Raw genomic sequence first — 22,890 nt, 5'->3', positions numbered from 1 at the left:
CTCCTCTTCTCTTTTACAGACACTTAACAAGAACAATTTGATACCAGATGACAGGACCAACTTCTATCCGTTGCAGCAAACCAACGTGTACACGACAACCTATTATCCCAGTACACTGAACAAATATGACTACAGGCCCGAGGCCTCCCCTGGAAGGACCTTTACCAACAGCTGATGATGGACAGATCCTACAGGACTGGATCACTTCCTATATGAATTTTTTTTTAATTGATTTTATGGACAAAATACTGGCCCAGCCTCTAGATGTAAATATTGTACAGTAGGGTCTTTTTTTTTTTCCTTTGGTTAATTGTATTTCTCGTAAACAGCACATCTCCTTACAAGGACAAAAATGCATACGGACCATTCTGCAGTGCTTTTGTGGAGATTTGGCTGGAGATGGCTCTTACTACTGCAATTGCTTATGGCTGGAAGATCAGCATTGCTGTCCAAGGCCGACATCAAGGAGGTAGCTGTGTGCTGGGTTCAGTGGCCACCACGCAGCAACAGACAACACGTGGGTGCACTCTAAGCAAGGCAAGAGGTGACCTCCTGGGGTAGGGGTGTCTGGTGAAGAGCATCCTTCCCAAGACAGGATAGCAATGGTGCAGTGGATGACACACAGCTCATGAGACAGGCTGAGCAGGACTCCATCGTGCCAAGAACTTGAAGAATATTTTCTTTTTTATTTTCCTTTTTTATTTTTTTTTTTTATGTTTATGCAAAAAAAAAAAAAAAAAGTAGTAACTTTCTAGGGCAGTGTTCCCTGTATCTTCAACAGAATCTTTTCATATTACAGGAATTACTTTTTGCAGCCTTCTTTGGTAATATTGCAGTTCAGCTGATGAGAAAAAAAACACACAAACAAAGTGCATTACCCAAAGAAGCTTTCCAGAATGTTTCCAGTCTTAATTAAAATAAAATTATACAGGCAGTGAGACACTGAGAAAAGTAAATGTTGGAATAACATCGGAGACATGAACTTGGAGTGCCTAACAAACAAAGATGTTTATATCACTGGAAAAAAAGATGTGATGATTGCCGCACAAGAGCCATGGGCTTTTTTTGCTTTCTTCCTTTTTCTTTTTTTCTGAGACAGCGTTAACTCTTTTTGTTCTAGCTTTGATCCTGATTGCGTCTGCCAGGAAAGGCAACTTTAGAGGCCATGCTCTTCTTGTAGGATATCACCATGCTTTGGGCTACTTTTTCCTTTTGTTTTATTGTTGGGTTTTAGTTCATTTGCATTCAAAGAGTGAATAATTCTGACTTTGCAAGGGGAGGGAGGGTATTTTTGCAAGGAATGTTTCCATAGTTTGACATGACCCAGAAAGTCTGCTGCACATTCTTATAGTGTCTTCCAGTCAGTACTTTATGAAATAGTAACACAGCTGAGTAATGTGCGTTGTTTGCCAATATTTCTTTTATTTTTCTGAACAAAAACAACCCAACAAACAAATGCTGCTGCAGCTATTGAAGTAAATTGGGGTGGCAGCATTATTAAACAGTATATCCAGCCTTGAAATGTAATTTTGTGTATGTGTGTGACTGTGTCTATAAGAACTGTATTAGTTTGATGCAGAAGCCATGTTGTCTACAACCAGATGTTTGTCTGACATAATTGTTTGGCAAAAAGGAAACTTATTGCTGGTGCTTAATGTACAATTACATCCAGTGTGTTAGCAACGTGAACAAGTTCACCACTGTTATCATTCAGTGTTTCTAAATATTTATAATGAACTCCTGATGCTAAGGATTTTAGAATGTTGCAATACTGAGCATGAGATAAAAATACACCCTGAAACGCGCATGAGCTCCATGTGGTCCCGAGCTTGGCTTTGTTGTCTGCATCTTTCTCGAGCAATTGCCATGCTCGTGCTTGGCCACTGACTTCCCAGCAGTCCCGTTTGTCTTTGCCTTATTTCAGATTTTGCTGTAAGCCTACATCGATCGTTCCTCAGTGCTATTCCTTTGCATTTGCTTGTTTGGAAGCCCAGCTTGGGCTGTGTACTCAGCTCTTTCATGTAGGCAGCTGGTAGGAAATGAAGAGAGGTTGTGTTGCTCATGACAAGTGTATTGCTTTTCCTGTGAGGAAAAGCCAACATGGCTCTGTAAGCCTGTGCTATGGTGGTTTGACCAGAAGGCAAGAATAAAGTAGGCTCCCATTTTCAAATTACTTTGTGCGACTTCAGTTTGCAGTGATTGAAGGCTGTAGGGATATTTGTAATAAAATGGGCTCGTTAGAACTGCCACGAGAACACCTTAAGCTCAGAGGTGCCCATCATTTTCAGCAGTTGTTTTTCTGATTCAGCAGCTCATTCTGCTTCTGCTCTAGTCTCATCAGGTGAAATAGAGGGAAGAGAGGAAGGCAAAGGGTGGTGGTGGTGATTCGTGCTGTTAAATGGATGTATTTGCATTTGAAGCAGTGGGGGTCAGGAGCTGATGAAGACCTTGAAGCTCTCTGCTGCAACCTTCCTAGTAGGCACAGTGGCTCAGCCGCCCTGAACCCCCTGGCAGCGTGGCCATGGTGAGAGTGGCAGGAGTGAATCAGGATCTCCAGGGAAGCAGGAGAGCACTGGTAGCAGGTACCAGCACCTGCAGGGAGGCTCTTCACAGGTCCCTAAATCCTGTTTGAGGAGGAATGCCTCTGTGCCTCGTGCCCTGTCTCAATGGATTGCCATGTTGCCCCTCAGCAACACTGAAAATCCTGAATTAAAGTAGTTGTAACAAGTAAGTAGCCTAGGGGTTGAAAATTATTACATTAGACTATCAGGATGGGATTTTTCCAGCTTTGATTTATGTGATTCAGAAGGAAACATTGGCTCCCAAGAATACTCTAGCCATTGTAAAATCAAAGCCATCTCCAGGCTTCCCCTTCAGAAGGTTCCCTGTATCGATATGTTCTGCAATTGCCCTGCATGTGGCAGGATTGCAGCTGGAGTTTGGGGGGATGCGAGCAAGTTAAACTTGGCAGTTATTTCAATTTTATGTTTTTCCTTTCTTTTTTTCCCCCCTCCTTAAACATTTTTCCATTTTTAGCGTCACAGAACAGTATGATGTAAACTGTTGGGTTTGTTTGGTTTTTTTTCTTTTTTCCCAAAGTGCAACATAGCAGCTGAAATTATTTAAATGTTCAGCTCACCAAGATAGGTCATTACTGCCATTGGGCTTAGGAGGTGGATATTTTGTAGGCTGTTGGAGAGCAGGTGCTTTGAGGATGGTGCATGTGGCTATAGTTTCATCAAGACATTCCTTCTTACCAGGCATCCAAATGGATTCAGCCCTTTTTCATGTAACTGGCAATCACAGCAAGGGTCTGTAGACTCCATTCGAGCAGGAAGTAGAATCCAGGAGAGAGGAGAGAGCGCAAAAAAAAAGAAATCAGAACACTTATTGCTCAATTAATGTTTGCATGATAGTGCAGTTCTTTAAGGATGATGTTAATGCGGTGTGAGGGTTGCATTTTTTAGGAGCTCTCTAATGCGTGGCAGGTTAATGACACCATGTACAGTGATATTCCTGCAATCCAGGTAATTCAGCAGCTTGATCATCAGGTCTGTAATATCTGTAACACCTTGAAATGCTCCTGCAGCTGGATGTTAAGCTTGCTAAAATTTCCTATTCCTAAGGCCATCTTAAAGTACACTGGAAATGCATTCAGTTTGGGAGAACTGCTTTCCAAAAGACTCATCTTGCTGTATATATTATTCTTTTCTTTCACTTCTAAGACAGAGAAGGGGAAGCCTGGGCAGTTCCTGTGTTGGTCTAGAGACACTGGTTCTCTGCAAACTCTTTAGATAGGGTTCAGGTAGACAGTATGTAAAATATGATGGAAATCTTACAGCTAAGTATGTAGCGGAAACATCTTTAATCAGGCTATTCTTCCTTTCTCCATGGATGTGGCTGCCTTTCTCCCTCAGGAAGGGGTGTGCATTACAGTGTTATCTAAACTGTATTGTGCTGTTGCTGTCAGGCTTTACTCAATCAGCTATCACCCACCAGAAATAACTTGTACAGCTCACTAATAGACAAATCACCTGGCGATCAAACCACAGCATAAGAGGTGCTGTCACTCTAAAGGTGCACTTGAATGTTCAGCATATGAGCCAGGGCTGCTCTTAAAGATATGAACAATACAGATGGAGAAGAATATGTATTGTCTTAACACCAATGTTCCTAATGCCTTATGTTCAGAAAATGAAATGGTTGGTTTGAAATCAACAGAGTAGGAACAGAGTCCATGTCTGATGCAGACAATTCGACGCCTCCAGTGTTAATCTGATGTTAAGCCCACCTAGAGAGAAAATTGCTGTCCACTGAGATTGATTTATTCTTTGTACCAAATGTAGTGGGGGAGAGTTATATATATATAAATATATATATATATAAAAAATGTAAATGTAAAGTTTGTGTAACAACTTGCTCTTTTTTGTAATAGTGTATACATCTATCAGTGGATAGATAACAGTATATATTTATAATATATACACACACAATATATATATTTAGCAAAATGCCTGCAGGGGAAAGTTAGAATAAGAAAGGCAGTGCTGGTATTCAAATTCTACAGGGACAAAGTGAAAAAAAAAATCTGTAAAAAAATAGTATCCTTTCCATTAGTTTTTAAAAAAAATGTTTTTGAGGTAAATGAAATAATAAATATAATTTTTTAATTGAAAAGAAAATTGATTTTTCTAGTTAGAAATGCTGATTCTCCCCTAAATCATTCTGGTTAAGAATGATTAAGAAAAAGAGTCTCGTTACTGCTTATATTTTCTGAATAAGCCTCCCAAATCTCTCATGTGTATCACACTATTGTTTTTGTAATTATAAGTAGGGAGTAATTCTGCAAAAAAAAAAAAAAAATGAAAATAGCAAGTAGGAGTAACAAATATTGTACCATTAGAGCAGAAGACATCATCTGTCAGGACAGGGAAAATGCCATCTTCCATGCTAAAGAAGCTAGCAACTGCCTTCTGAGTTATTGATTGGCACTGTAAGCCCTGCCTGATAGTCACACTAGGGGGCTTCGTTACAATATTTAGGGAAGAGAAGCCCTGCCAAACCCATGGCTTTTGGTTTTCAGAGGAGTCCAAAAAAGCCACCAGGCACCTGGTGCCCTGGGTGTCTCTGGAGCTTCCAGCATCAGTGGCCAAGGTACTACATCTAATCCTCACCCTGTCACTCCCACAAACCAGCCCACACGCATGGCAGGGCACAGCACCCCTTGGAGCTGTCTGCCATAACAAACAGAAACACCCAGTAAATTGGCTTTGAAGGATTAATTTTTTTCCCACAGATCACTTTAATGCCCTCATGACCAAGGCCCAGACCTGAACAGGTGAATCTTCCCCTTAGGCTTGTTAGGAGGAAAGTTCAGGCAGCTTCAAGAGCAGATTTGGGGTAAGTGAACAAATCCACAAATTTTGATGCTGCCTGATTGCCAGAGCCTTCAAAACCGTAGAGAAACCCCTCTGGAGCTGGGTCCTTGTGGGACTCACCCAAGCCTCAGCTGTTCTGCCTGGAAATTAGTGTCTGCATTAGTCCTGGCTGGAAGAGCAAAACCAGCAACCCACTACTTAGCCACAAATACAAGTGCTCAGTCACACTCAGCACTCGTTTGGGTCTTGAGGGTTTTTTTCCATTCTGCCTTCAGCCTCAGCTGCAAATTCACCCCTGCTATTTGAGAGGGTTCAGTGCACTTGGCTTTCTGCAAGTCCCAGCCACGATTTGCTTTTAAACAAATCTGATCATGAAAAGTATTAACACTGCGCTCTAGTTCTGAAACCTCCGTGAGCGGCGCACTGTTAATTCGCATGCGGTGGAGTCAAGCAGAGGTCAGGGTGGATGGGCCATTAATAACTGAAGCAAAAATGGTTTTAGTACCAAAATGTCAAACAACGTAAAAGCCAGCCAGCTGCACGACAGTGTGGTTTCCATCCACACACCCCTCCTTAGATGACGACCAAACCTGCTCATACTTAAAAGTTATGCAGTTAATTAGGAACATTCCCACAGAGGAAGCTTTAGGGAGGATGAATGGTATGTGAGATGGAAATGATAGGATTATCTTGTAATTGAGGTGGGAGAGTGACAGATGCAATACTGGATCTTGGATACATGGGAAATAATTATACGAACACAGAATGCTTGCCCCAAAACAGCAAAACCTGGAGAATATTATTGGACTCTGTTGTGAAGGCACATCACCCTTCCTATGCAATTGAACTTGATGGTACTTTAGTATAAAGGTGACCTAGACTGTAATCACTGCCTTTAGACACTGTGAATTTTTTTTGGGTACTCTGTATTTTTATATATTGTACAATGTAAAGAATAATTCAGAAATAAAACAGACCAACCTGGCAAGCCTCTGTGTTATTTCCCCTCCGTGGCTGATCCGTGGTGGGGCCGGGGCTCCTGAGCAGCACTGGCAGGACAGGTCAGAGGGACCACAAAGGAGCTTCCTTCCAACACTGGTGGTCAAGGCAATGCAAAATTCGCTCAGCTGCTTGTGTAGGGATGGGGAATTGCAGCATGCATCCTTCCTCCCCATCTGCACTCCAGCTGCATCCTGAGGCCCACATTTCGAGTATATTTGCCATGAGTTGTAGACTCTGTGGTTACAAAATTGTGTTACTGAGTATAACACCAAAGTCTGTCGCTGCAGTTTACCTCCCCTCCCACACAAACCTGAATGCTGGCGTACAGCACCGCACCAAACTTGGGGTGGCCTTTGAAAAACGGTATTTCTGAGTAAGGTGCCTGGTGAGGTACGACCAAACCTGTCTGAAATTTTGGGTGCCAAATCCACCTCCAGTTCTGCAGTACACGTCTCTCCCCAGATCTCTGCCCGTGATACTGAGTCTCCAAGGACACAACTGCTCGCTGTGCCCCGGAGACTGGCTGGCTGCAAGCAGCAAAAATACGCTCATCTTCTGCAGAACCTTTCAGGTGTACGTGCTCAGCTGCAATGAAATCCTATTGCTGCTCCTTCACAAGCCCTACATATTGATGCGAAAAGTTATAAAAAGCTGAGGGACATGTTTTGATTGAAGGATGATTGTAGCCTCGTATTGAAGAACGTTATAGCTCTTGTTGCATTTATTAATCAAAGTAAAGACCATGAAAAGTGACAGAGTCAGGAACATTTTAGTTTATGTTCCAATACAGCTCAAGACTTATATTGAAGTTTCATACAGAAAATTACACCATAATGTCGTAAAAAATAGATTGGATTACTAATAACCTGAAACGTGCTACACCTGCATACATAATACTTTAATCCTACTAAATCATAAGCTATCATTTGGGTGTTTTCATATTCTCAAGTGTGCATACAGGAATTTCTTTTCAATGCAGACCATTAAAAAGTAATTGAGAGGCACAATATCAGTAAAACCAAACTTGCTATGAATAAGATGGATTTTTTTTCCCCCCGGTTAGTTTGCATGATAACATGGGGAGGTCATTTTTGAATGGTTTTGTTTTGCATCAAGACACCTCTGTGCACAATTACAGCAAAGTATCACGTTGGAACCTATTTCCAATTTCCTTAAAACCTGTCTACCACAACATTTTTTTTCCGGTTGCTAATTTGATTCATTAACATAACAGTTTCACTTGTAGCCCCAGCGCATTTTGTTCTCTCACTTTCACTACGCATCCCAACAGTACCCTTTTCCCTCTTTAATTCTTAACTGTGTTTAGTAAACAGTGAAAGCTTTGCTGTCTTGCAGGTTCCCCATCAGCTTTTTATTAAGCCAAAGCCTCAGGGCTGCGCTGCAGGGAGTGGGCTGCCGAGCCACCCCCACTGCCCACGGGGTTTGCTGGGGAGCTCCTGCAGCAGTGCAGCAAACACAGGGCCCTGGGCCAGGGCGCAGAGCTTTCTGCGGGGACCACAGTGACTCGCACCATGGCTCCCCCTCCAACAGCAGCGCTTGGCAGGTGAGTGTAAGAAATGGAGGAAAAGGAAAAAGCAGAAGGTACAACATGATTCATGTCCACGTGTTTCCTCCCAGCTCCCTGCCATAAACGCTTTAGGGCTGCCCTGAGCCAGGCATTGCACTGACAAACCTGTCCTAGCCCTGTCCCTCCGTGTGAAGCCCTTTTGCTGGTGTTTTCGTCTCCATCGAGGGCTGGAAACATCTGCGGCTGGTGGGGCACTTGCCTGGGCAAGGGCACAGCCAACACACAGCATTACAGAGGAAAGGAGGTGCAGGGAATCGCAGCCCAGCCCAGTTCAGTGCTTGTGAAAAAACACCAGAGCAAGGACTCAAACAAACGCGCTGCAACCACTGCGGAGCAGCTGAGCAGCTACATATTGGCACCAGGATGTTATCAACAGCAAGTCATGTCAGACCAAGTTAATTTCCTCCCCTGAACAGGCACCATGTCCTTCAGATAGCGCAAAAATAAGAAATATCCTGCAGCCTGATTTCCAACAAGGCTTTTGACTGTCTCATACATAATCCTCATACACTGCTGGGAGTGGTGGCAGGGCAAAGCATCATGCAGACACCCTCCTCGGAAAACAGTCAGGCTGTGGCAATGAAAAAAGCTCCAAGTGGATCTCCTACTGCCATGCCCAGCACTCCTACAAGTGCCCAGCAACCCCACCAGTGCCACCAGTCCCATCAGTGCCCCCTGTTGCCCTATCACAACGTGATCACAAGCCCTGGCTCTGACGCCTGAATTTCCCTCCGCCCACACTGGCACTTCACTCAGCTATGAAAGCCTGTGTGCCCATGCTGCTGGGATCGGGCAGGGGGACAGTCCCCAAGCTCAGCAACAGCTCCTGAGACAGCTCAGTACAGCCACCCCAGCTTAGAGATCACCACGGAGCAAGCACCTCTTCAATATGCATGAGTCAACACCCGCAAAAGCATTGCTTCCCACGGTGCCTGTGGTTTTGCCCCTTGAGTGTACAGCCGAGAGACCACATGCTCTCAAACACACAGCTCAATTACTAAAAGCTTTGGAGATTCATTAAAAATGCTGTTTTGCTAACAGCTGAAATGCATTTTAACATGGTTTGTTTTGTTCTTTCATAAAAAGCCACTCACGGAGTTGTTATTGCGCTTTCTGTTTAAAAAAGCTTAGGTTCAAATTAATCAAGGCGGCGGCAGAGTTCAGCATAGCCCAAGCCTGCTTCCAAAAGAAAATACCCAACAACACAACCCCACCACACACACCCCTCGCAGCAAGGTACGGACAGGCAATAAATTCCTTACATTGTCAGAAACAGAGAGAATCAGGCTCATCGGCCCATTTCCCAGGGCACCTGCCCCCAGCCTGTCTTTGGTCAGATTTCAACCCTTCAACCTGCTTACAGGAACCCCAAACCAAACCATTTTCCTCTGGAGAAAGGACTGAATCAAGCTAAGGTAATTTTGTTTGTTGAGATCAAAATGTGTATCTGGCTCTCAGCAGCTGGGTAGACTCTTGCCTTACTTGCTTTGCCCTGGTGTGCTCGCAGGGCAGGTTTATTTTGTGAGCCAGAGTTTATTTTTTTGTTATAACTGCCCCTGTGTTGACCACTCATGGCAGCAACTCAAGTGCACGTGAGATTAGCTTGCTTTCATTTTAACACTACAAAGATGACAAGAAAATGGGGTGCTGTACACCAGCCACATCCACCTGTCAAGTCCACGGTGTGTATCGCTACAGAACATGGAAGATGCAACTCATTGGATCATTGCACCAACTGAAGCAGTTCTGGTAGCCAGCAAATGCTTAAAGCTCCTTCTGGCTGTGGAGCAGAGGTGCCTCCTCACTGAGGCGCTGTGCTGCATCATCGTCACACTTCAAAATAACTTTTTGGGAGATTTTCAAGGTCAAACTACACAGTTTACAAGCTGGCAATTAGCTGGAAGCAAAAAGTAGTCCTGGTTTTCCATCACTCTGGAGACAGTGTGGTGTCTCCTAGACCCAGGGTTAGCATCGACCATGGTGAATGGCAAAAGGCCGTTGAGGTTCGATCCATCTAACCTTGCTGTATTCCTTCATTTTTAAAACTCCCATAGTCATTTCCTTGCTGTCATGGAAATAATGAAGCCAGCAATAGATTGCTCCCCTCTCAAGCGCAGCGTAATGAACAGCCATCAGAAACATTTGATATTTCCATGATGCGAAGCATCAATGGCCACAGAGAAAACTGTACCCATTTTTGCAGTACTTAATTTACTGTCATGAGCAAGTGATCTGTACGAGAGAGCAGGCATAACACTGATACACTTTTATTACCCTGGCAGGAGCCACATTATTGTTTTCTGTTTTCACATTTCTTAGCAACAACATTTTTTTGTTCATAGGTTTCTTCATAGGAGCTCAGCTGAAATTATTTTTATGTTGTACCCAATTTACATGCTGACTTACATCAGCCTGTCCACGAGCGAGAGCCTTACTTTCTGCCTGAAAGCCTCCTGGCAATTACTACTGTCTTTTGCTGATCCATCACTCCTCTGGCATTGGAAGAGACAAACCTCGCTGCCTGATGGAGGCCGCTGCCCTGGGGAGCAGCTTGGTCCCCAGCAGTCCCCGCCATGCCGGGTGGTGTCACAGCCAAGGAGGGTCTGGAGCTAATAGCTACAGACTTGTGCTCTGAGCATCACTTTTGCATGCCAGCCCAGAGACCCACAGTTCCGCCCCAGCCAGGATAAAATCATCTTTAAGTACCATGTAAGTGTACAAGATAAGACAAGCCGTGATGCTTTAGCACAGGCTAAGACCTATTCTGAAAACCTCTCTCAAAAAAGTCTTTTCTTCACTTCAGTGGCAGTTGAAGTCATTTCTGTATGAGGTTGTGCCAGCTTAGTTCACACTGCTGCTGCTCACCTGCTCACCACAAACCCATCAGAGCCGTCATTTCCTTTGCCCACCAGAGATACTCTTCCAGCACCGAACTCAACCCCAAAGCTACATCTGTATTGCCAACCCTCAGCTCTGCAATCAATGCCAGGTTTAGGAGAGCCCTGGGGAGAGTTTGAGGTCCAGAACACAGTGGGGCCAGTTCATCAGCTGCCAGCATTTCCTCTGCCCGTGCCCGCCTGACCCCACTCACCAGGGTCCCACCGAGGTGGCGCTTCCCTCTGTGCTGCCCGTGAGAAGGTTTGCATCCCCTGCCCACTGTCTTTTAGTGCCAGAGCCAGGTACTTACTGTGGTTGTAGGTCTGTGGCCAAGCAGATGGATGGACAGACAGATGGACAGGCTTACTCACAGCACAGCCCTTGCAGCCCACAGGGAAGGGGTCCAGCCCATCCTGGTACCACTGGCAGAGCCCTTCCAGCCCTGGGACCTGCCTGCAGATGTGGAGCAAAATCAGAAAGATCCCCAAAAGAAACCTCGCTGCAGCCATAGGACCTGCTGCAAAGCTTGCTGCTTAGAGTCTGGGACAACCCGGGGCTGCTCCACCACCGTGGGGACATGCTCCCATGCTTGTTTGGCTCCCAAAGAGTTACGGTGTTTTTTCTAGCCCATAGCCAAGGATGACTTCACTGAGTGACTGGCCCACACTGGGAGAGGAGAGCATGCTGCTCCCCGCAGCTTGCGTGAGGAGTCCTGGCACAGTGCACACTGCGGTGCTTCCCCTCTGCCTGCTCAAGCCCAAGCTGTAGCAAAAAACCCAAGCCCAATCACCTGGTTGCACATCTGTGTTCATATGGTGGTGGGTGCAGAGTAGCATCAGTGTTGTGCATCAGGTCTTGGTTCCCAATGAAACTCCCCGGCTGCAGCCCGGATCGCACTCCTGGAGCGGGTAAAGCACTGCGGCTGCTTGGCCCTCGTGACCCCTGGCAGGACAGCAGAGGCAGGCCCACCTGCACTCGGGTGCTGCTGCTGCTCTTCCCTGATGTCAGCATCCCCCGGTGCGGGGCTGCAGCCCAGAGGTGCCAGAACAGCCATACCAAGCATCAACAAGTGACCCTGACTTTTTCCCCAGCCCCTGCTTGTCTCGCGGCTGTTAGACACAAGGTGTCTGTGAGCAGCTCCCCCACATCTGGGCACAACACTGAGTGCCTGCGCCCAGCCCAGCCCCCAGCCCAGCCGCTCTCGCAGAGCCTGTCTGCCCACATGCAACTCCAGCGTGGTCAGAGAGTGAGCCACCATCAAGGATGTGCTGATCAGGAAAGAGAATAAATGTCATTTATATGCCAGGGAACCAGCAGATTTCAGGAACAGCAAAGATAAAATAGAAACTGGGTGAAAAAAACAACTGAGAAAGAATGGGCGTAGGGGCTTGACCAACACACAAAACTACATCAGGGATCTGAGGTAGACCCTCAGCTCTCATCCCCCCAGGGACAGAGATCTCCGTAACACCACAAAGATAAATACAACCAGGAACTGTATCATTAGAAGAGCCTTAAGCTCCCATATATAGCCTGGAAAGAGACTGTTGCTAAGAATAGTGGGGCCCAGATATTCCACAACATGAGAGTTGACAGATTTCTTCCCAGCACTAATAGGATGTGAGGCTATTTTAAACCTGCCCTAGTAAGTAGTCAGGGCATTATTGAAGAGCTGGTCCTAGAAAATAAACATGGATCAAGAGATCCCAAGTTGGACCCGTTTCAATTAAATGCAGAACACACACAATGGGAAGGTTATTACAAAAACCCCAACAGAGATGTCAGCGGTGGGAACCAGCAAAATCAACCGGCTTGCAGCACCCTGAGCCACGAGCCTGGATGAGGCAGGGTGTGAAATCAGAGCTGGGACAGATCTGCTGCCAGCACCTTGCCCTCCCTCGGTTCCCTGCTGCCGCGGGACCCCTCTGCCCCAGCCCATCCCCTGCATCCCACAACCTGTGGGGACCCTCGGTCCAACAGCAGTGCCAGACATCAACTCTAAAAGCTCAGTAAAAGCGATGGAAATCTTTCTGTTGGCTGGCTTGGGTGCTGGATGAGGCTACGTTCATTTAGACGAAGCACCCCCAGTTTCATAGCAATATCTGCAGTGGTTTTCAGCAATATTATAGCAGAAGGAAACAATTCCCTTGTATTTTCTTGGAATTAGTCAACAGTGATGGTAGCACATCTGAGTAACCCCTTTAATGTGCAACAACCAGTATGTAAAGTAACGTGCACTTCATGGTCAGATTCCAGTTTTAAAAAGAAATGACACAGTGGATGTGTTACATTGACGAGTATATAGTAGTTTCAACATTATTTTCTCAAAAACAAAAATACATCACATTGCAATATCGCATACAAAAAGTAGAATTTGCCCTAAAATAAAATTCTTTCAAATCATTTAAAAAATTACAAAAGTAAAATACATACAAACTCCAATAAAGTTGAACAGTCTTACAGGTCAAGGATAGTTTACAAAGATGCTCTCTGACACATAAAACTCTCTTCCTTCTCCCTATGTTCATGCAGTTCAAAAAACCTCAACCGTTAGGTGCATCACATAATTAAAAGCTGTTTTTTCCAACTTATCAAGTACGTGTTTCTAAAATGCACAGTGGAAGACATTAAACTTGGTAGGAGAAAAAGATAATTTAATTAGCAAATATCATACACAGGGAAAATAAATGTGTCTGGAAAATACATCATTGTCCCGGTGGGGAGCAGCAGCTGGTGGCCCATGAGGACACCCTGCAGCTCTGCTGGGCTGGCTCAGCCCAGGTGATGGTGAGCAGCAGAAAGGTTGTGGTACACAGGATAGGTGCAGGCAGGGGCTAAGCCAAGGGAACCAGCTCTGGTTTTGCCACTCATCATGGCTTTGATTGCACATCCAGGGCATCCAGAGAGAGCCAGATACAGCCCAGAGGCTCTGCACCCCATGACTGCCCCAAGCAGACTGGCTCTCCGAGCATCCCTTCCCCAAGCACAACCATTTCCCACCAGTTTGTTAATGTAACCTGTCCTGCCGAGGGGTTTTCCTATCCATACAGTACCTACTGCCTACACCTTATAGAATTAAGCTGGCCAGACAAAGAAAGCCAGGGTCTGCATGCCCCACAGAAGTCTGAGGACACACGGCCCATTAAACGGCTTTTCCCACACCCTGCTCCAGCCCCCATTCCTCACAGGATCCCAAAGCACTTCCCAGCCCTGACCCCAGCGTGTCCCTGCCTGGGGAGGGACAAGGGGCATCCCCCTCCCCTTTTACAGGTGGGGAGAGGGAGGCACCCCATGCACAAGCATTCCTTCCCCAAACCCCCGAGCAGCTCTGTGACCAAGCAAGCACAGCGCCCAGGCTCACTACCTGTCCCAGCATCACACAAACCTGCATGTGCTCTCTGCAAAGGAAAATACGGGGTTGGGCTTTCTTGGCTTTTGCAAAGAGAGGGGCTAAGGTTGGAGAAGTGGCCTGAGCCTAAAGGGAAAAACCTCTCCATAAAGAACGGAAGGCTTTGCTTATGGTATTTTCTCTGTGTAGCAACACAAAGTGAGTGCAACGAGTCCTTCCAGCTACAAGTAGAGAAATCACACGGGGAAAGCTAGCTGGGACAGAGACCATGGAAGAAAAAGCTGCTCTTGCAGGGAGTGAGTCCCACCTGCCTTACCTGACACACTTGGAAAACCAGTGCCTGTACACCGTGTGCCACAGCCATAGCTGTTCCTATGGCACAAATCATGCCACAAACATAAGATGAAGGTCAGAACCTCATCCTTGAGGAAGTAAAAAATGAGACCCTGCTAACATTGGGCTGCAGAAGACATCGCTCGTGCACAAATAACCCAGGCACCCACCAGCGTCAGACCTTTTGGGCATCTCGGCTGCAGCACTTCCCTTCTCCCCCCATCGCTGCCCCTGGCCTGGGCACGAAGCTTCCCCCAGCACTGCTGGGGGCTGAGCAGCGGCAGGAGCTTTGGGAGTGGGTCCACACTCCAGGTGGGCACGGATTACTCCATACACATTGTGATCCCAAGTAAAAGACAGGAGCCAGCACATCTGTGCAAATATTTGCTTTTGCTTGTCAACTTTGGACAGACTTACATTTCTTCCTCTATTAGTTTCATCTGCCTTGAAATGGAAACTGCAAAAATTCTAAACAGATTGACACCATCTTCTGACTTCGCTGCTGCCTGCTCTGCAACAATTCTCCTGCACCATCCAAAATGACACCCCTGAAGGAAGCAAGGCAGATATTCCCGTGCCACCTACAACCCACCCTGTAGCAGTAGTGGCTGCGGGGAAGTGAATGAGGCCTGTGTTGATACTTATGATCTCTCACACACGAAGCAGTAAGCCTGGAAGCTATCCCTCTGTTGGAAAGGAGACAGCAGCCATGACGTGGCTTTCCCCCTCCTGCACGTGCTCCTCTCCTCCTCCCAGCCCTGATTGCTGGGACCCACAGAAGATGATGACATTCTTGTTTGTTTTGGCAGCATCTACACTTGCAGGGCTGTGCATCCAGGACCACTGCTGCCTCCCTGCACGCACATCCCTGCTCCCCTCGCCTAGCGCTTTAACAACACCGAGAACGATGGCCCCAATGTCAAACACTAAATCGATATCAAATGTTCACATACACTTTCATACCAGTGTAGCAGTTGCCTTGACAAGTTATTACAATGATCCACACTTAGTCTAAAAGAAAAACCTCCCAAACTAATGAAACACAAAAATGCCTTTGTTACAGACTTAACATTTGCAAGGGGCCCAATAGAAGAAATGAGCAATTACAACCCTACTGTCACAGCATTACAGGACGGTTATATCCACTATGCAAACTGTAATTCCCATTCATTTTTCAGTCAATCCTCACAATAAAATAGCACTTCCCTTTCTAGTAACAGCCAATATACGCATATCAATCAATTCAGCTTGTTTATAATGCAGTGTAAGGATACGCAGTCATTTGCTAAATTACTGTAGAACAAGCCCGTCATTAACATCCCTGTCTCCACAAAACTTTAAATTTTCTATGGATTTGATCAACTCAATGCAACATATCAGTGTTGAAATGCCCTTTGGAATGCTCCCCCTCCCCCAAATCCATCACCCTGATGGTCCCCAGAGTTACCACTGCAAACACTGATGCAGCCTGGGGTTTTCAACCCACTCCAAAATTAAAGACATCCCACTCCAAATCATTTCAGCTCTGTCAGATGGTTGGGAATAACTCTGTGATGCTGTGAAGCTGAATACCTAACATGCATGGTGCCTATCAACTCGGCCTCTCTAGGTGTGGGAGCTAAAATTACAAGTTTCAGGCAAATTATAGTCTGTTCGTAACAGACTATCTGCTCACATATACACAAAATCCTTTGGGTCTGCACTTTCTTGCAGCTTGCATGATTTCCTAAAAAAAAATAATCACTATTTTTATGTATATTAGGTACGTGGTCAGTCAACCCATCTAAAATTGGCTTGGGATCATGGAAACTCTTCTCGATGCCTCCAGCTCAGGGGAACAAGTGGCCACACAGGAAGGCGAAGGATTTAAAAGGAAATTAATGGGTATCAGCAGTGTCAAGAGACAGCAAGCAGTGCCGTGAAGTGGAGTCTACTTTAGCTAACCCTGAGCCTCCTCACTAGCAGCACGAAAGCTAGCACAGCTCCGCAGCTTGCAAGCAGCAAAGCCAGCAGCCCTGGAAGCTGAACTCAGAGTCGATACCCAGCCAAGCAGACACCTGAGGAGCAGCCTGTACTTAAATTAAAAAAAAAAAAAGGACTATTAAAAGAGAGTGATCACTATAGAGCACCCTTCCCAGCATTTTCCATATAAAAACATAACACAATTTCTTGTATGTTAGGGGGCTCTGCACTGCTGGGAAAAAATGTTCTTCAAGGCTGTGAACTTCTGGGACATGAAGAGAAGTAAATATTGTGACTTCCCAGGGCACCTTCTTTTGCTGGCAAGTCACAGGCCAAGCAGCTGCCAGCATTGGCTACTCTGCAGCAGCGCAACGTAATGTCTCATTTAAATAGAAAACCCCACTGCTACCGACTCAGAAGTTAGAACTTTCACTAATAAAAGAAATAACTGTTTTGAGCCTGTTCTGCACTACTGCTAACTGAATCAGCACTGCTTAGGGCTCGCCATGCGATCTCTAACTTCCAGCAAAGTGCAGTTATCCTGACAGCTTGGACCCTTGGCAAATCCAAACAAGGGTGGATCTGGTGATAACCCTCATCCAAAAAATATTCCCACGGACTGAGTTTGGTTACTTACATGAAATGGACTGCTCCTCCACAGAAGGACACTGCTGCTGGGCACAGATGAGGATAACACATTTTCCAGAGATCTCAGCAAGCACATTTGCAGTCCTCACCTCCGTCCTGAGCCAGACTTGCTGCTCTAATAAAATCCTAAAGCCTGAACACCATGTGTGTGGAATGCAGCAGCACCCCGTGCAGCTTCAAAGAATTTGGGAGCAATCCGTTGGCTTTCACCCAGGCAGATTTCCATCGGACTTGCCGGGAACTCCAGCAGAGCCCCAGCTGCAGAATGGTTCCTGCAGCCCCAGCGCAGGTTTCCAGCAGAGCCCTGCTGTGCCGCTCGGCCCGGGAGCATCCCGGCCTCGGTGCAGGGCTATAATGAAGGCCACACACTACAGCACCCAAGACAGACAGAGTGGTTTGGGTTTGTGTGGCAAAGTTTTTGTAGTGGGGGGACTACAGGGCTGGCTTCTGTGAGAAGCTGCTAGAAGCTTCCCCCAAATGTGATGGCGCCAACGCCAAGATGGCTTCAAGGCAAACCCGCTGCTGGCCACAGTCAGGCCCATCAGCCACGGTGGCAGCACCTCTGGGATTAAGCAGCAAAGATGAGGGAAAAGCTGCTGCATGACAGCAAATGCAGCCTCAGAAAGGAGCGAGAATGTGCTGCAGGAGCCCTGCAGCCCCCCGGGTCAGGGCAGAGGACGGGCAGGAGGGCTCCATGTGCCCGAGCAGATGCCCCGGCAGCCACAGCGAAGCCCCCGGCGAGGCGGGCTGTCCCCTCGGCCCATGGAGGGCACCGGGGGAGCAGATCCCCCCGCAGCCCGGGCAGGGCCCCGCGGGGGCAGGGGGTGCCCGCAGCCCGAGGGAAGCCCCGGCTGGGGCAGGGTCGCTGGCAGGGCCTGTGCCCCCGCGGGGGACCCCGGCTGGAGCAGCCTGTGCCTGAGGGGCTGCGCCCCGCGGGGGGACCCCGGGCTGGGGCAGGGCAGGGTGTGAGGAGCCCCCCCCGAGGGGGAAGGCGGGCAGAGACCAGGGCTGAGGGACTGACCCCGGCCCCAGGAGAGACGCCGGGAGGGAGGCTGTGCCCGGGGGGAGGGAGGGGAGGGGGGAAGGTGGTTTAAGATTTCGCTGTATTTCTCATTACCCTCCACTGATCTGACTGGTAGTAAGTTAAACTAGTTTCCCCCAGCCGAGCCTGCTTTGCCCGTGACGGTCACTGGTGAGCGACCCCCTGCCCTAATCCCGGCCCAGGAACCTTTCGCTGCATTTTCCCTCCCCGGCCCAGCTGAGGGGACAGGCAGAGCGGCTGCGGTGGCACCCGGCACCCAGCCCGGGTCAACCCTGCACACACAGAAACTTCTACCAAAGCGTCAATGTTCAGGAGGGCACTGAGCAATCCACACTGACTCAACAACAATCTAGCAGGGTTTGAAACAAGATGTTCACTCTTCTCCCCTGACTGTGCGGACAGTCTGCATCTGGCAGCACTGACAAGTATTTTGAATTGTTCAGTGCCTTCTGGAACAGAGGCAGAATAGGTTACAGTCTGAATACTGCCTGAAGTGCTTCTCCATCTTAAAATAGTCAGGGCAGTGAAAGGATTAGAAATCTCTGTCACTCGGGAGAGTGCCTAAACTGTGCAATTTTAATCTTAATATAGCTACAGTAAATTGCAGAAGCAGAGCTCCGAAGCCACCCGAGCTCGCAGTTCTGCCATGACAATGCAACTCCAATCGACTCTTGGCAAGCGATCCCTGGTTTCAGAAGACAATAGGTAGCAGCAGCTACCGGATATTGAAATTATTCCAGGCACTAAAACATAGTAAAAAGAAGTTGGACAGTTAATACCATCCATCTGAAAAACAGTAAGAGGATGATGCCAGCAGATCTGAACATGCTGGTTAGATTGATTTAGTTACCCCATTGTAGGTTAGCTCCATTTCTACAAAAAGCCTGCTTCAAGACAGAAAAGATCGTTTAGTAGCTGACATAGGCAACGAGCTAAGTCAATTTTCTGTTACTACAGTACATACCTTCGTTGCTCTGAAAACATAAAAGCAGGGAACAGCTTTTATTTTGCTGCACAGATACACTCCTGAGTTAAAGGTATTAGTGGCATATTCTCTCTGCAAAAGAACAGCAGACAATGAACGGATCCATGTCTGAATGGTAGCGTTCAGTTCAGGGTTTATTTGAGTGAACTTACAGTGCCGGTGCCAGCCCAGGATGGCAGAGAAGAGCCCTGCACAGGAGCTATGGGCATTTGATTCAAACTTCCACAGACACAGAACCCTGTTCACCAGCCGCCTCCAACATGTGCAGGCACCCTCTTGCAATAGAATTGCTACGACGGGAAATCATTCACACCCTGAAAAAAATTCATGTCGCAGACAGCATATGTATGCATTTCCATTCATGGCAGTGACTGGTTTAGTTGCAAACAGTAGCATACCACCATCCAGAGACATGATTATTTAAAATAAACCTATGTAAACACGTACCCTTATATAACATATATAAAAGATATATATATAAGTTTTAGTTGTGTATACATAGATATAAACATCCACACACCTCTAACACAAAGCACAGAACACACACAAGGAAATACTGTAAATGATGCTGAACTGAATCTAAGAATCTGATTAAGAAATTATTAGCAGGTTTAAAATTGAGTTAAAAAACTATTCAAAGTGTCTTTAATGTTTATATTCAAGTAAGGGCCAAAACGACCACAGATTAGTACTGATAAAAAGAGCTGGCATTATTTTCCCCATACTATGCCAAAACTCGTAAGTTATTTGTCATTGTCAAACTCATTGTCATTTCGCTGTCGTGCCACCTCATCAACTAGAAAGGTGTCATTTATTTTTTTTTTAGGAAACAGTGATTTTAAAGATTGGGTTAACAAACAATATTGTTTAGGCACCCTCAATCATAAGCTAATTCTAAAAACCACGCACACCTTAAAGTATCAGAAGAGAACTAGTAGTACTCTGACATCCACACCCACAGTATTCAGTGGCACACACAGGCCTTCACAGTAAAAAAGGCAGTACTGGAGATGGGGGAAGAAAAGGTGACACAGTGGTGGCCTTTACAAAACCAACATTTACCCAGAGTGACTCTCCAGTAAACTTCTGAGATACCACAGATGCTCTGTATTCAGGAGATACAGAACCTCGGTGATATTTCAGAGGCAACTGCAGGTGCAAGTTAGGTTTCAGTGGCAGCTAAAGCTATCATTTACTTGTGCTCCAGGGTGGTAACAACACTGCAAGGATTGTTTGAGATATTAAATATGGCTAAAACCCCTGGTACCAGTGTCTTATATCAGAAATTACTTTATTAGAATGTAAATGTAGTGTACAAGCACCAAATTCCTTTAGCTTAACTGTTTAATGGACATTCATTATATAAATGACTAGTGATTTAATCTTTTTTAAAAAAGATTTTTCCCCCCCCTCCTCTTTATCATTTTTTCTCCTTTTGTTAAGATTATTCACTATTTCTGTTCTGATAGAAGACTCTGAATATTACTGGTACCCCGGTGTGTATAACCATAAGTCGGCACACACGCACACATACTCACACACAACTGTACATCTCACTGCTACATCAACAGCCTTTTAAATAGAGAGCCCCTGCTCTGGCACTGGGACCTGTACATCAGATACATTATCTTTGTGCATTTCGGCATCATTTACCACCGCTCAGGGTCCACGTTTATCCCAAATCAAGGTGGTCTTGAACATAAGAACAGCCTGTCCCTCACCCTCTCTAATACAGCCACAATTAAGTCTTGTAATTTCTTTGTTTTTCTGATGTTCAGCCGTGCAAATCCAGGCAGATGTGCAGACTGCAAAGCTGAGTTCCAGTCTCTTCCAGCCAGTCTGGTGTTATCACACAGAGACAACAACGTCAAGATAGAGTCTGTCATAGGACTCGCGGAAGCACAGGATGAGGAGCAGACTGAGCAAACACGATCCTGGCAGGCACCAGTTGAACCAGGAAAACTCTGTAAAGCAGAAAACATACCCAAACTCAGTGTTACCAAACATTTGCCGTGTTTAAAGCAACCAAAACTTTGATTGATGGCAGGTTTGAAGGAAATTGCTGTGTTCTGAACAAAATCCTAACAGCTCTTGATCAATAGACAGTTAATGTTGCCTATGAGACTCTTCCATGAACGCCTTATGTATATGTAGTTACACACATAAGCAATTACAGTGTTATACATATATATAGTTATATACATATAACCAATTATAGTTATATATATATACATAACCAATGCCTCCAGCTAATGTTAATTCTCCTTATTCAACCTGCCAATGGAGAGAATGGGGGAAAACAATAAAATCTATCATTGCTAATGGAGAATAAACCACTTCTGAAGACTCTGCTCATTAGTTCTTTGATTTCTATGGACTGAAAACTGAAACAAATTAAAAGCATAAAGAAGCAGCAGGATTTGATTTTGAATCAAACCTGCTACACACTATAAAGAGGGAAAACCAATTTGTTAGAAGAAACTTGTGAGTAGCACGATCAATTCCATTTAAAACTGGTTGCAAAAACAGCTCCTAAGAATCCTCTTTTCGGCTGTTAGACATAATGTACTGCTCTTAAAAGCCTGTGTTCCATATTGAAGAAATCCTATCACCTGATATTTGGCTACTAATTAGCAGGTTTATGCAGGTTTGGTTTTTTTCAAAAACAATCACCATTTCCTTTTTTTTTTTTTGTACTTAAATTGACAGTTTACTAAAGAAACATTAATTTTACTGAGATGGTGGTGGGGGGGGGGTTACCAAGTTTTCTTTATTACTGATTTATTTTTACAGAATCAAGACTACAACACTGCTACTTTCTTACATCTGTAATTGATATTGCTAAAAGAAAAAGCACAATTTATATTACACAATGCAAAGTCAGGAAGCCTAAAAACAGAAAATAATCAACCTTTCAAAAACAGCAACCTTCAACAACACCCTCCCCCAGTCACAAAAAAACCCTTACAAGTTATTTTAGGCAATAATCTTATTAAAACCTTAGTAAAATTTTCCTAGGCTTGGAGAAGACCATGTTATATAATGCCAGAAGTCAATAGCCAAATGGTTTGCTATTATTTTCCTTGTAATACTCTTGCTTAATTGGATTAAACAGACTTTAACCCAAATATCATAAAACACCAAATTTAGCTTGCGAATCCTTCGTGTCTTTCGCAGTCCAGAATTTGTGACAGCACCAGCGATGCATGATAACACATCAATTGTGGGACGCTAAAGGTCAATTTGCTTTTGTTTTTCTCTTGGAAGTCCCTGCAGAAAAGGTGACAGAAACCACGTGCAGTGGCTGTGGCTTTGAGTCTCAGGGCACTGCACTAGCAGGGAGGCTGAGCTTTAGAAAGGTTTACACTTCCACTGTGCTAGCTGGACCAAAATCTTCACTGCACGGGACAGTTTCCAAGGCTTGGCTCTTTCACAGCCTTTGCAATATCACAGACAAGGGGAAAAAAGACAGAAATCAGAATTAAAACTACTGAAAGATTATTTGGCCTAAAAAGCAAGACCAAGGGAACAAGATGAATTTGAGTGAGTTCTGGTTTACCTGGAAGCTTCTTAAATGCCATTAGAGGATGCATTTGACTCAAATGAAAGACAAATGTTTAACATCATTATAGACTTTCTAAAGGATATTCTTCTCAAAGGAGCCAACAGCACCCGCTGGCATTGATTCCCCCCAGTGACCACATGTGCTCTTGTACTTGCAATCAT

At 45.6% G+C, this 22,890-nt stretch overlaps 2 protein-coding genes across 7 annotated transcripts in view; one reads left to right on the top strand and one right to left on the bottom strand.

Moving 5' to 3' along the window:
• Positions 1 to 20,065, top strand: part of SEMA5B (semaphorin 5B) — a 295,424-nt gene extending 275,359 nt beyond the window's left edge. For 5 of the 6 annotated variants that reach the window (XM_080399745.1, XM_080399742.1, XM_080399743.1 and 2 more), the window contains one exon: positions 20 to 20,065. In XM_080399745.1, coding sequence (XP_080255871.1) covers positions 20 to 175 — 156 coding nt within the window. In that variant the 3' untranslated portion in view covers positions 176 to 20,065. The remainder of the gene's footprint in view (positions 1 to 19) is intronic. The other variant, XM_080399747.1, reaches the window with a different exon arrangement.
• SLC49A4 (solute carrier family 49 member 4) overlaps positions 19,281 to 22,890 on the bottom strand; it is a gene marked incomplete at its 5' end in the record, with an annotated part of 68,588 nt that continues 64,978 nt past the window's right edge. The window contains one exon of the mRNA XM_080399781.1: positions 19,281 to 21,128. Within this exon, the coding sequence (XP_080255907.1) occupies positions 21,013 to 21,128 (116 nt within the window). The 3' untranslated portion in view covers positions 19,281 to 21,012. The remainder of the gene's footprint in view (positions 21,129 to 22,890) is intronic.

The sequence above is a fragment of the Falco punctatus genome (assembly GCF_963210335.1).
Source record: "Falco punctatus genome assembly, chromosome: 8".
Taxonomy (NCBI): domain Eukaryota; kingdom Metazoa; phylum Chordata; class Aves; order Falconiformes; family Falconidae; genus Falco; species Falco punctatus.
Note: the sequence above shows the minus strand (reverse complement) of the source record. Positions and strands in the feature narration are given on the sequence as shown.